This window comes from Anolis carolinensis, unplaced genomic scaffold (genome assembly GCF_035594765.1).
Source record: "Anolis carolinensis isolate JA03-04 unplaced genomic scaffold, rAnoCar3.1.pri scaffold_12, whole genome shotgun sequence".
NCBI lineage: Eukaryota > Metazoa > Chordata > Lepidosauria > Squamata > Dactyloidae > Anolis > Anolis carolinensis.
In genome coordinates, this window is record NW_026943823.1 from 25,166,755 (window position 1) to 25,181,512 (window position 14,758).

The window sequence follows — 14,758 nt, forward strand, 5'->3', positions numbered from 1 at the left end:
GTTTTAATTGCCTTTCTTTCGGGAAGGACTGAACTACGGTGCTGCTTGATCTGAAATAATCATAGGAATGCTAGGAGGTTGTTTTTGCTTTTTTAGGGGAAACAATGCAAAACGCCTCTTCTTACATACACAGCAGGCGGCCACTGTTTGTGGAAAGTACAAAACAGACAGCAGAAAAGTGTAAAAAAAAAAAAGGATTGTTGTGTTTGTGTGCCCTAATATGCATTAAAACATTGAAATGCTTGTATATTGATTTTTTAACAACTACAAAATGGTATGAGTGCTACGGAAGACACCATTTTCTTGACACACTGAATGAAAGAGATGCACAAAACCATTCACTCGCCATTATGGGTGGGCTGAACCACAGCCTCAATGGAAGCCACAGACGTTTCTGGAAGAACCTAGAGAAGAGACCAAGAAGGTTGGAATATTGGGACAATTACTGCATGTTACCTTAAACCTTCTCAGACAACAGAATCATAGCATCCTAGAGTTAGAAGTGACCTCGTGGGCCATCCAGTCCAACCCCATTCTGCCAAGAAGCAGGGAACTCTCATTCAAAGCACCCCCGACAGATGGCCATCCAGCCTCTGCTTAAAAGTCTCCAAAGAAGGCGCTTCCACCCCACTCTGGGGCAGAGAGTTCCACTGCTGAACAGCTCTCCCACACACAGGGAGGAGGTTCTTCCTAATGTCCAGGTGGAATCTCCTTTCCTGAAGTTTGAAGCCATTGTTCCATTGCATCCTACCATGTTTCCCCGAAAATAAGACAGTGTCTTATATTAATTTTTGCTCCCAAAGATGCTCTAGGTCTTATTTTCAGGGGATGTCTTATTTTTCCATGAAGAAGAAATCACATTTATTGCTGAACAAAAAAAAAAGAGCATTTATTATATGCTGTACAGTAGTTGTCATCATAAACCAGCATAACCAGACAAACTGTGAATCCTATCAAGAATTTCTTGTTACTACCATTATTTCCATGTACAACACTCTATAGTACGTACATGTACCGATCCTGCATGCTCTGGTGTTCTGATTGGCAGTCATGCTTCCAAACAAAAACTTTACTAGGTCTTACTTTTGGGGGAGGCCTTATATTTAGCAATTCAGCAAAACCTCTACTAGGTCTTATTTTCTGGGGATGTCTTATTTTAGGGGAAACAGGGTAGTGCTCCCTCCTCCCTATGACTTTTTCTCACATATGTATACATGGCTATCATGTCTCCTCTCTGCCTTCTCTTCTGCAGGCTCAACATGCCCAGCTCTTTCAGCCGCTCCTCATAGAGATTCTTGTTCTCCAGACCCCGGATCCTTTGCGTCTCCCTCTTCCTCTGGACACCTTCCAGCTTAGGGTCAACCTCTCCCTTCAACTGCAGTGTCCAGAATGGGACACAGTGAGATTCCAGGTAAAGTGGCCTGACCAAGGCAGAAGGGAGCATGGGGAGCCTGACTTCCCCGGATGGAGGCACTATGCAATGCTCTTCTAGTTTCCTCGACGAGATCCATGTTTTGCCTTCTTCTTATCATGCACTAAAGGCATCTCCATCACCCTGGATGTCCACAGCCAGATGTTTCCAATATTGGCGGCAGCCTTCATCCTGATGGTTAGCCTGCCCTTCATCTCGCCCACAAATCCCCAGGGAAGGGAGGGGGGTCCCTGTCCTCCCCCAAAACACCAAGGAAACAAAGCCGGGGGGGGGGGACATCTCAAGGAAACGGAAGGGCTTTGCATTACTGTCTTTCCTAATGGGATCGAAAGTGGCAGATGCAGAAGATTTCATTCAGCCAACAATCTCCTTTTTATGATATGAATAAACTACTCAAACAGATTTAATCCTTTGCTAAATCAGATTATGAGAGGCAGGCACAACTTTATTCAATATGCCATTTTATCCAGTGTGACTAATGCGTTATTTGTATGAAGTTAAAGCGGAGCCCTGGAATAAAGACGGAGGAGGGGAAGGCCCCGGCGAAATAAATCAAACACTCTCTCTTGTATAATCCGAACAGACAGATCCCATTAGGATTCCTCTGTACATAGCTGTTGGTTAAAATCATTGACCAATATCCTTATGAATTAATCAAGGGAGGTAACGCGGCCTTGCCTGTCAATGCTGACTCCTCGTCTCCATTGGAAACTCACACCGGCTTCCTCGGCGCTCTGCAAAGAGACTCCAGAGCCCAGAGGTAGGGCTCCTCGGGGTGGCAAAATAACACACACACACACACACACACACGTTTCTATCCGCCTTGCCACTTGTAAAAACCAAATGTGAAGGGAAGCTTGACATCACAGGCACATCCAGTCACTCATTTATATTTATTAATTTACAGTATTTATATTCCGCCCGTTCCGGATCACAATGTACATATACATGGCAAACATTCAGTGCCATTAGACATACAACATACAGACACAGAGACAGAGGCAATTTAACATTTTTCAGCTTCCAGCTTCATGAGGCTTTCAGCTTCATTGGGACTTTTGGCCCAATGCTACTGGCCCTGTTGTAATGGCCACACAGTGCTTTACTGTTTTAAATGGGGTATAATATTGGTTTTTAAGTGTGTTTTTACGATCGTTTGTTTTACTATATTTTGTATTATATGTGGTATTAATCTTGCCATTATGTAAGACCGCTCTGGGTCTCCCTGGGGGAGAAGAGCGGTATATAAATTAAATAAATAAATAAATAAATAAATGAGGGTATGCTCAATTCCGGCCACAGAGTCCTTGATGGTAGTACTTCCTCATTGCTTTCTGTATATTGCTGGCAGTTTTATGGTGTTGTAAATTAGTTAAATTAGCCTCCCCGCATAAAGTGGTACATACCCTGTTTCCCCGAAAATAAGACATCCCCTGAAAATAAGACCTAGTAGAGGTTTTGATGAATTGCTAAATATAAGGCCTCCCCCAAAAGTAAGACCTAGCAAAGTTTTTGTTTGGAAACATATCTTCCAAATAGAACACCAGAGCATGCAGGATTGGTAAATGTACGTACCATAGATTATAGTATATGGAAATAATAGTTGTAACAAGAAATTCCGGATAGGATTCACAGTTTGTCTGGTTATGTTGGTTTGTGATGACAACTACTGCACAGTATATAATAAATGTTCATTTTTTTGTTCAACAATTAATGTGAATTCTTCTTCATGGAAAAAAAGACATCCCCTGAAAATAAGACCTAGAGCATCTTTGGGAGCAAAAATTAATATAAGACACTGTCTTATTTTCGGGGAAACACGGTAGAATTTTCTACTTGACAGATACGATTACTTAGGTCAACAGCGAGCTAGGCTATTAATGGTCGGGAGCTCAATCCAACCCAGGCTTCAATCTCATGACCTCTCAGTCAGTAGTAATTTTTTACAGCTGGCTACTAACCAGCTGTGCTACAGCCTGGCTTTAAGTCAACTTTGTCCCATTTTGGGCAAAGTTGGGGATACTCTGGAGTTAGTTGGAAATTCCAGAATACTTTGGGCTTTAAGGCAGTCTGGACAATGGGATCTAATCCAATTTGGCCAGATCCTCTTCCCAGACTGGACCCTGGAAGCACCAAGGAAATGGAGATGCTTCTTGGTTGTGTCGCGGCTGCCGCCACGCATAGGCGGGCACAGAGCTCCATCCAGGCTCCTGTCCATTCCGGGGATGTTTGCTGATGTCAGAACGTGGCACTCGCACAATCAGGAAGAAGCTCTACTACAAAGATAAATGTATTGTAACAACCTCGCATGGAAAGCCTGTGTGTTTCCAGCTTTCCTTTCAATAGCGCTGATGCTGCTGGAAAAAAGCCCACCTAGACGGAGGACAAGGATGAATGCGGACAACTGCAAAAAAGCAGTTCCATTGTCAAAGACGTTCTTAACTGAGATGTGCAGGCGTTTTGAATTGTTCTGTTTTGAATAAATTTTAATTGATTGTAGTTTAATTTGGTTTTGATGATGACTTTGTGCCGACGCTCACAGCCTGAGCTCCTGCGAAATGGTGGGAGGCTTCGGCGGGTTTATGCCTGCTCCTCCGGATGTTTAGTGCATTGCAAAATCAAGGTTTGCTTGGCGGATTTGATTTTTCCTGAATATTTTAAGGCCTGGTTGGTTAAATCCATGGGCGCGGAACCCATGAATACGGAAGGCCGACGATGCGCGATGAGCTTGACTGAGCCCAGCGGAACCTGCTTCCGCTTAAAAGAGAGCATCGCTCTCAAACGAAAAGCAGCCAGAAGTCAAAAGATCATTAGAAGTTGTCTGAAGTCGACTTCAAATCCCTGCTGACAAGGAATTTGTTTTCCTCCCTCTCCCCCCTCCCTCTTTTTAATGTCATCCTTTTATCTTTCGAAATCTCCATTAGTCTGTGGATAATTAGGGTCAGAAAGTTCCTGGCCAAGAGACACGAGAACAATTTAAACAACTCTTTTGATTACTAAGCACCATTAGCCAGGCGGCTTTGAAAAGGCGAGGCTTTCAAGAGGTTTTGTTTTGTTTTTTAATCCCTTCTGGACATTGGAAACGGTAGCAATCTCAAGGGAAAGTTTGTGGACGCTTCCAGCCTCTCTTCCGCTCCCCAAAAACTAAGGGGACAATCCTTTTTTTCCCCTGAGAAATGCAAACAGAAGAAAAGCAAAACAAGAAAGGCCAACCAAAAAAGGCAAGAAGGAATATATTTCTAATTTAGGTTAACCAGTCATATATTGTGCAGATTGAATATCCCTTCTCCAAAATATTTGAGACCAGAAGCATTTCGGATTTTATCTTTTTTCTCCGCATTTGGAATATTTGCATATAGGTAAAGGTAAAGGTTTTCCCCTGACATTAAGTCCAGTCGTGTCTGACTCTGGGGGTTGGTGCTCATCCCTATTTCTAAGCCAAAGAGCCGGCGTTGTCCGTAGACGCCTCCAAGGTTATGTAGCCACTGCCATGACTGCATGGAGCAACGTTAGCTTCCCGCCGGAGCAGTACGTATTGATCTACTCACATTTGCATGTTTCCAAACTGCTAGGTTGGCAGAAGCTGGGGCTAACAGCCAGAGCTCACTCCACCCCCCGGATTCAAACCACCAACTTTTCGGTCAGAAAGTTCAGCAGCTCAGTGGTTTAACCCACTGAGCCACCATAACCAGATATCTCAGAGGTAGAACTCAAGTCTCAACACAAAGTTCATGCCCCTGGGGAGAAAGGGCGGCCTATAAATAAAGATTATTATTATTATTATTATTTTATTTTGTGTCAAAAGTGAAAGAGACTCCTCGAAGACTGAGTAAATCCAGTCGGGCGTCTCTTGGGCAATGTTTCTTGTAAACGGTTAATCTTTCCAATTACCTCCAAGGTAATTTACCTGGCCCCCGCCCTCATTTATAATATAATATTTTTATATCAGTTTTAATAATATATTGTATATACATATAATATTGATAAGAATATTATCATTTTATACAATATAATACTAACAATAATACCATATAATAATATTAATTATATGTTATATATTACATATAACATTACAGTATAGTGGTATAGTTCAATATAGTATAATGCTAATATTGTGCTATGTTAATAATATATTGTATGTACATACAGCTGCTCTGAGTTCCCTTTGAGGTGAGAAGGGTGGGATATAAACGTAGTAAATAAATGTAGTAAATGAATAAATAAATAATTTTGGACTTAGGCTCGCCCAAAGTCTGAAATGACTTGAAGACACACAACAACAACAATCCTAATTAACCTGACTATCTCATTGGCCAGAAGCAGGCCCACACTTCCTACTGAAATCCTGATATGTTTATGTTGGTTAAAATTATTTTAATTTTTAAATATTGTATTGTTCTTTCATTGTTATTGTTGTTGTTTTGCACTACAAATAAGATATGTGCAGTGTGCATAGGAATTTGTTTTTTCCCCCCAACTGATAATTCGGCCCCTCAACAGTCTGAAGGATTGTGGACCGGCCCTCTGCTTAAAAAGTTTGAGGACCCCTGATCTAAGGAGCAGAAAGATGTAACTGACCAGAGGTTTACACAAACCCGCTAAAGCAGGGGTCCTCAAACTTTTTTAAGCCGAGGGCCGGTCCAAAATCCTTCAGACTGTTGAGGGGCCGGATTATCATTTGAAAAAAAAATACAAACAAATTCCGATGCACACTGCACATGTCTTACTTGTAGTGCAAAAACAACAACAACAACAACAACAACAACAACAATGAAAGAACAATACAATATTTAAAAATAAAAACAATTTTAACCAACATACATTTATCAGGATTTCAATGGGAAGTGTGCTCCTGCTTCTGGCCAATGAGATAGTCAAGTTAATTAGAATTGTTGTTGTTGTTGTTGTTGTTGTTGTGTGCCTTCAAGTCATTTCAGACTTTGGGCGAGCCTAAGTCTAAAATGTATTTATTTATTATTTATTTATTTACTGCATTTATTTACTACATTTGTATCACACCCTTCTGACCCCAAAGGGGACTCAGAGTGGCTTACAAATTATATGTACATACAATATATTATATTATTAGCATAGCACAATATTAGCATTATATATTACTATATTGAACTATACTGTAATATTATTAGTAATATTATATGTAATATAGAATATATAATTAATATTATCATATGGTATTATTATTAGTGTTATATTGTATTACATTATAATATTATTATCAATATTATATGTATATACAATATATATTATATTATAAAACTGAGGGCGGGGGCCAGGTCAATGACCTCGGAGGGCCGCATCCTGCCCCCGGGCCTGAGTTTGGGGACCCCTGCGCTAAAGTATATCAGCCAGGAAGGGCAAACAGAGGCCCAGGCCGTATCGATCTGCACTTCCATGTCATGCAGGTTGAACTGCATTGTATCAGAACAGAGCCATATAAGGCAGTTTGAATTGGAATGAACTGCATTGTATGGGTCCATACAGGTGAGATAAAGCAATTCAAACTGCATTATATGGCAGTGTAGATTCAGTCCTAGATGCAAACACAAGAGCTAACAATTGACACGCAGCAGAATGCAGCGCAATGGAAAAGGTTGGAAAAGCTGCGCATATCCCTGTTCAGGAGGGGCCGGGCTGTGGCGTAGGCTGGTAAACAGCTGCTGCAATAAATCACTCTGACCATAAGGTCATGAGTTCGAGGCCAGCCCGTGGCGGGGTGAGCACCCGTCAATTAAAAATAAAATATAGCCCCTGCTTGTTGCTGACCTAGCAACCCGAAAGATAGTTGCATCTATCAAGTAGGAAATAAGGTACCACTTATAAAAGTGGGGAGGGAAGGTTAACTAATTTACAACGTTGGAATGAGGAAGTGCCATCAGAGTGGATGATGAAGCAGCTGCTCCCCCCTGTGGCCAGAATCGGACATCCCCTCAGGAGAAGGTTAAATTGCCTCTGCGTCTGTCTGTCTGTTGTCTCTGTCTCAGTTCTGTGTGTATATGGGCATTGAATGTTTGCCCTATATGTGTAATGTGATCCGCTCTGAGTCCCCTTCGGGGTGAGAAAGAAGGGCGGAATATAAATACTGTAAATAAATAAATAAATAAATAAAGCGATTGGGGCAAGCAGGGCCGGCCCTTGGTCATTGTCAAGTGGAAGCAAGCAGTATTTTGGTGCCCCCTCCCAAATAAATCACTGAAAAATAAAAGAGTCAATAGAAAGAAACACTAATGGGGGGGGGGGGGCAATTAACATTTTGAGAAAGCAGTACCTTTTTTTAGATTGCTGTATGTTTTTCGGGCTGTAGGTTCTTCCCCAGCCTCCAACAGACCTCAGCCTCTTTTGCCATAGACGTGGGCAAAATGTCAGGAGAGAATACCACTGGAACATGGTCATACAGCCCGAAAAACCTACAGCAATCCAGTGACGCTGGCCATGAAAGCCTTTGACAACACAGTGTATTTTTTTCCAGACTCCAAAATAGTGATCCTGCTGTGTTGTCGAAGGCCTTCTTGGCCAGAATCACTTGGCTGCTGTGAGTTTTCCAGGCTGTATGGCCATGTTCAAGAAGCATTTTCTCCTAACGTTTCACCTGCGTGTATGGCAAGCATCTCAGAGTTTGTGAGATCTGTTGGAAACTAGGCAATTGGGGTGGAAGAAAGAACGCTTGTCCGCTTGAGGCAGGTGTGAATGTTGCAGTTGGCCACCTTGATTAGCTCTTAATAGCCTTGCAGCATCAAGGTCTGGCTGCTTTCTGCCTGGGGGAATCCTGCGTTAGGAGGTGATTAGCTGGCCCTGATTGTTTCATGTCTGGAATTCCCCAGTTTTTGGGTGTTGTTCTTTATCTACTGTCCTGATTTTAGAGTTTTTTGAATAGTTGTAGTTTTTAAATACTGGTAGCCTGATTCCTGATGACTACCATGTCAGACTACACAGAGAAGCCATTGACATCCACAGGCATATCGACAATTTCAACAAAAAGGAGGAAACATGAAAATGAACAAAATCTGGCTACCAGTATTTTGAAAACAGGACAATAAATTAAGAACAACACTCAGAAAACAGAGAAATTCCAGACCAAAAAAAACAAAACAATCAGGGCCAGCTAGCACCTCCCAAAAAAGGATTCCCTCAGGCAGGACTAAGCCAGACCTTGAAACTGAAAAGTTATTCAATGCTAATCAAGGTGGCCAATTGAAATATTCACACCTGCCTCAAACAGACAAGAGTTCTTTCTCTAACCCTGGACATTCCATAGATATATAAATCCCACTATGATTAATTTCCAACAGACCACACAACCTCTTAGGATGCCTGCCATAGATGTGGGTGAAACTTCAAGAGAAAATGCTTCTGGAACATGGCCGTAGGTAAAGGTCAAGGTTTCCCCTGACGTTAAGTCCAGTCATGTCTGACTCTGGGGGCTGGTGCTCATCTCCATTTCTAAGCCAAAGAGCCAGCATTGTCTGTAGACACCTCCAAGGCCACGTGGCCAGCATGACCATGGAGTGCCGTTACCTTCCCGCCGGAGCAGTACCTATTGATCTACTCACATTGGCATGTTTTTGAACTGCTAGGTTGGCAGAAGCTGGAGCAAACAGCGGGCGCTCACTCCGCTCCTGGGATTTGAACCTGCGACCTTTTGGTCTGCAAGTTCAGCAGCTCAGTGCTTTAACACACTTCGCCTCCGGGGCTCCATGGCCATACAGTCCGGAAAACTCACAGCAACCTGTGGTACAGTTGTTGCTGCAAGCCTAGCTAAGAGGAGGGCTTCTTACAAGGCGCTTTGAAAGCAGGGGAAAAAAAACACATGTTAGATCTGGGAAGATGGAGCATGCCGGATCCAAGGAATAGGTGCAGGGAAAGTTGCCAAGCGTAGGCTATGTGGTAGTGAGAGGTCTTTCTGTCTCTTCCTGGGAAGCCCACTCCGGCCAAGGGCTTCCCCTGCTTCCTTCCTTCCTTCCTTCCTTCCTTCCCTCCCTGCCTGGGGCACCTCAACAGCGCCCCTAGGGGAGTTAACCCGCAATTGTCTACTTCGCTTATAGCTTCAGCCGCCCCTGGGGGCAAACAAACATTTGGACACAACCACAAACACATGACCTGCCAACAACCTTTTTTAATACATAAATCAAGCAGGAAAAGACATAATTCCGACTTCAGGATGCAACCCCGTTCCTTCGGCAGGTAACTGATTCCCAACAAACAAATAGAAGTGTATGCCTTATGCATTTTTACAAAAATAAAAGGTATAAATCTATATATATATAAAAGAGTGATGGCATCACGGCGACCCACAAAACAACAAAACTACAGGCCCCCCAACCTCGAAATTTGACAACACAACCCATCATCCACGCCTCTAGGTTGATACAACAAAAAGAAAAGAAAAAGAAAGTCCTAATTAGAGAGAGAGGAATAATTGCTTTTATCCAATTGCTGCCAGTTAGAAGGCTAAGCTCCTCCAACTTGGTCTCCTAGCAACCCAATAAAAAATAATAAAAAACACTAAAAATTAATACAATAAAATACTATAATAACAGAAAATAACTAAAAATAATTCAAGAAAATAATAAAATATAATAAATAAAAATATAACTTACAATAAAATTAATTAAAAAATTGCAAATAACGTCAAATAAAAATTACACAACAATTTTTAACCAATACCACCACCACTTTGCCACAGCAACGCGTGGCTGGGCACAGCTAGTGAAATTATATGAGAGTGTGGTTTCATCAGGAGGTGGTTGGATGAGATCGTGAAGCCAGGGTGGTGTGAATATCAACCGAATTTCACCCAGACCAACCGGAATGGGTATATACCCACAGAGTCGGTGTATCTGCTTAGTTATTACTGCGTGCAAAGCAAGGAATTTATGGGGAACCTCATGCAGTCAAATGTATACTGTTGGAAGGAAAGAGATTCCCCAAAGAGCCAACAACCAAAACATCCTTTTGAAAAAGAAACCTGGGAGAAAACAAGCTAATCGCCACCATCAAACAAACGAAAACATTCTCAGCTTCTTTCTTTAAAAAAAATAGAGAAAAAGCCTCAAGAAAAGGAAGAGACAAGTCAAGGGCTTCTTCCCTTTTCCTCGGAATACATCATTTCACGCGGCCACGCTGACCGGCCAAAAAGACATCCTTGAGGCGGCCCATGTCGAATTCTGTATCAACATTGCAAGATGCTCCTCTGGCATTGTCTCTCCCCCTTCTTGGGATGACACCTCCACGCTCCATTATAACAGCTCCTATTAAATTAATGATGTTACCCACACCATAAATTAGGCAAATTGTATGCAAATACTGTTCTAGTAGCAATACAGTGGTTATCAGCTGTCTGCAAAAATAAATTAGTTTGGCAGGGTAAAGATACTGTGGAGCAGCATATTTAATTGAGCCCTAATTTTATTGTGATTATTACTTTTAAGTAACAACAGCGTTGCGGTTATTAAGCGACACAATGCCACGGTTGACGCAGAGCTGATAAAACACTTCACAAGATCCATGACGCCTGTTTGCAGATTAATACTGATACGGGGTAATTTACAGTCCTAAGGAGCCCGTCTCAATGGCCACGGAAAAACACTTATGGAAAATCAAACATGACAGATATTTGGGATTTTAAGCCCTGGTGGCTATGGTACAGCATGGCAAAAGTTTATTATTATTATTATTATTATTATTATTATTATTATTATTATTATTATATCCATTAAAGATTTGGCTGTTAATAATAATAATAATAATAATAATACTTTATTTTTCTATCCTGCCATCATCTCCCCGAAGGGACTCGGGGCGGCGAACACGGGGCCAAGCCCAAAATAAAACAAAATATGACAATTAAAACCAATATAAGTAAGTAAAAACAATATCAACATAACATTCAGATATAATATTGACCATGTTTGAATATAATATTTGACCATGTTTACCAATTCTAATGTATTATTCAATACACATCAGATTCTCTATCAAGCCCTTTACAATTCTGAGATTGGATACTGTTGTTTTTTTACCTACAGCAGTTGCTGTATTTTAATGTTTTTAACCAGAGGATACTGTGAATTTGTGATGTTATGTCAGCTGTTTATTGTTTATGTTTTGTTTAGCACTTGTTGTATTTTGCATGTTACACCTTGATTGTTCTGTGAGCCGCCCCGAGTCCCTCTGGGAGACAGTGATGCAATATAAATAAAAGTTTATTATTATTACTATTATTATTATTTCACATGGTTTAACATGCCAATATTGAACTAGGATACCTTTACAAAGCATATCATGTTTCACCGACATCTTCAAGGCACCATTCCGTTTAATTTATTTTCACACAGCTTGTTTTATGATTAGCAGATGACCACCTAATGGGGCATCTGCTAACAACCTAATAATAATAATAATAATAATAATAATAATGTCCCTTTATTTTCAGCAAAACACACATCAGGACTCACTTGGCAAAGTCAAACACTGACAAGGAGCCCAGACCCTGGCAAACCTTATGCTAAATATCTACGGGCAACAAAGCTTTGCGGCTGAAATGCAGCCCCCAGGCCCAACTTCTGTGCCACACAAACACCAACTTCCAGTTTGAACCAAATCCCTCTCTCCCCAAAAAGGGTTGCGATGGGCGGACTTTGGCCTTTTTCTTCTCCTGTCACATTTTGGCCAGGTCAAGGAGGATGGATGGGAATGAAAGGCTTTGGGGTTACAATAAAGGCAAGGGACGAAAGAGATGGGAAAGGAAAGCCGGAGCCTGGGTCGCCTTTGTGGAAAGGACACGATCAAAGGAGGGAGACGCCGTGAGTGACACCACCAAGTGCCTGTGGAAGTGCCCACGAGAGACGGCAGAGACCGTCCTCTGTGGAGTGGCCTTGTTGGGGGCCGAGCCGTGAACCCCAAGCACCAAAGGCTCCGAAGAATAATAATAATAATAATAATAATAATAATAATAATAATAATGTGGTGTTCCTTCAAAGGACCATTCCTAAGTGGGAGCCGGACACTTCCATGCCATGCCATGACACCTTTCGTGACTTGCCCAAGGGAAGAAGCAGCGCCAGCAAAGGCTTCCTCCCCACGGGGGTGACCATCAAGGAGAATCCCAACGAGGAGGAAGATCATAACAATAACATGTGAAGGAGGGCCATCCAAAGAGGGCTCCGGGGATGCACAAGCCCCGCATCATCCCCATCCTCAGCATCACTCCTGTGCTTCTCATTCCAAAAGATCCACAGCTTGCCCTCGGCTCCTGGCCTTCAGCTGGGGACGCCCGGCAGGCACATCCTCCATCATCATCATCACCAACATCATCATCATCAGGACGAAACATCAGGACCCTCAACGCTGCGATCCATAATATGATGATTCGAAGACATTCCTACTTGCCCGGGGCTCAGGGCATTCCTTCCCCCGGGGACTCCGGACAGGCCAGCCCACCCTCACCACCACCTATTAGTAGTATTATTCCAAATGATTGTTAAGAAACGATCCCGCCCCCCCCCCCCCGCCCCCTCTTCTTCCTCGGAGCAGCCCCGCTTGGCATGCCTTGCCCGGACTCACCAGGGCTGGTCCAGGTCCCAGTCTCGGAAGAAGTCGAATAGATCCATCCCGGCGGGTGGCGGGGCTCGCCCTCTTCCTCCTCCTCCTCCTCCTCGCCCGCCTTGGCCCCCCAGAGCCGGGCGGGCGGGCGGGCGGGCGGGCTGGAGCGGCTTCTCCTTCGCCTGCGTTGCAGCCGCCTTTGCAGCCAGGCGCCGGGGCTCGAGGGGGAGGAGGAGGAGGAGGAGGAGGAGGAGGAGGAAGGGCTGGGAGGGAGACCAGGAGCGGGGGGTGGGGGTGGGGGGGAGGCGGCAGCGGCGGCGGCGGGCGCGGCTCGGAGGCTGCGAGAGAGGCAGAAGCCCCGCCGCCGCCGCCGGAGCAGCAGCAGCACCTTCCTCCCCCTCCTCTTCCTCCTCCTCTTCGTCCACAAAGGGAGGAGCGAGAAGCAGCAGCAGCAGCAGCAGCAGCAGCAGCGCCTCCCGCCGCCCCTTCCCCGGCGACGCCTCCCGCTCTTCTCCCTCCTCCCCTGCCTCCCCCTCGGTCTCTCCAGGCCCGGCTCCGGCCAAAGAGCGCCGCTCTCCGGCTCTCCGGCTCTCCGCCTCCCGACCTGCCTCTCCCACCAGCGACGCGCAGCGCTCTTCTCCTTCTTTTCCTCTTCTCCCCTCCCTCCCTCCCTCCCTCCCTTCCTTCATTCCCTCCTTCCTCGCCTTCTTCCCTCCCTCCCTCCTTCCTTCTTTCCCTTCCTTCCTCTTTTCCTCCTTCCTTCCTTCCTTCCCTCCTTCTTCTTTTCCTCTCTCCCTCCCTCCCTCCCCCCTTCCTTCCCTCTCTCCCTCCCTCCTTCATTCCTTCCTTCTTTATAATAATAATAATAATAATAACTCAGCCGCTATCAGGACCTCAAGATTGAACTTCAAAGACTCTGGCAGAAACCAGTGCAGGTGGTCCCGGTGGTGATGGGCACACTGGGTGCCGTGCCAAAAGATCTCAGCCGGCATTTGGAATCAGTAGACATTGACAAAATTACGATCTGCCAACTGCAAAAGGCCACCCTACTGGGATCTGCACGCATCATCCGAAAATACATCACACAGTCCTAGAGACTTGGGAAGTGATCGACTTGTGGTTTTTTGAAACAAAATCCAGCATGTCTATCTTGTTTGCTGTGTCATACAACGTCATTGTGTCAATAATAATAATTTTATTTTTGTACCCCGCCACCATCTCCCCAGAGGGACTCGGGGCGGCTTACAGATATAAAACCAACATACAATCATATCAAATACAAAAACACAGAAATAAATTTAAAAGGCATTAAAAATCACAATCATTATAAAACACTTGAGAGACACAGCAATAAAAACATAAAATGAGCTGGGCAAAGTGCTTCCTTCATTCCCTCCCTCCCCTTCTTCCTTCCTTTCTGGCTTCCTACCCTCCTTCCCTTCCTCCCCTCCTTCCCTTCATCCTTCCCTCCTTCCTCCACTCCTTCTTCTCTTCCTTCCTTCTTTCCTTCCCTCTTTCCTTCCTTCCTTCCTTCTTTCCTTTCCTTCCTCTTTTCCTCCTTCCTTCAGATTCAGAAGGCACCTCCATGCCGTGGAGACCCATTTCACTGCCTCGGATCCAGGCTATTCTACTCCTGGGAGTTGTAGTTTCACCTTCAGCCCCTTTGTGTGTCCTCTGGAATCCTGGCAGCAACCCTTGGGCAGAGAAGAGGAAAGGCCTCCCCTGAAGGCATGTGTCCCTGTCTACAGAATGGCTCTGCCCTGTGGT

At 44.1% G+C, this 14,758-nt stretch overlaps 1 protein-coding gene across 4 annotated transcripts in view; it reads right to left on the reverse strand.

The window, feature by feature from the left end:
* aff2 (ALF transcription elongation factor 2) overlaps nt 1-13,632 on the reverse strand; it is a 331,356-nt gene extending 317,724 nt beyond the window's left edge. For all 4 annotated transcript variants that reach the window (XM_062963858.1, XM_062963857.1, XM_062963856.1 and 1 more), the window contains exon 1: nt 13,013-13,632. In XM_062963858.1, the coding sequence (XP_062819928.1) occupies nt 13,013-13,059 (47 nt within the window). In that variant the 5' untranslated portion in view covers nt 13,060-13,632. The remainder of the gene's footprint in view (nt 1-13,012) is intronic.
* Between the last annotated feature and the right edge of the window lie 1,126 nt (nt 13,633-14,758).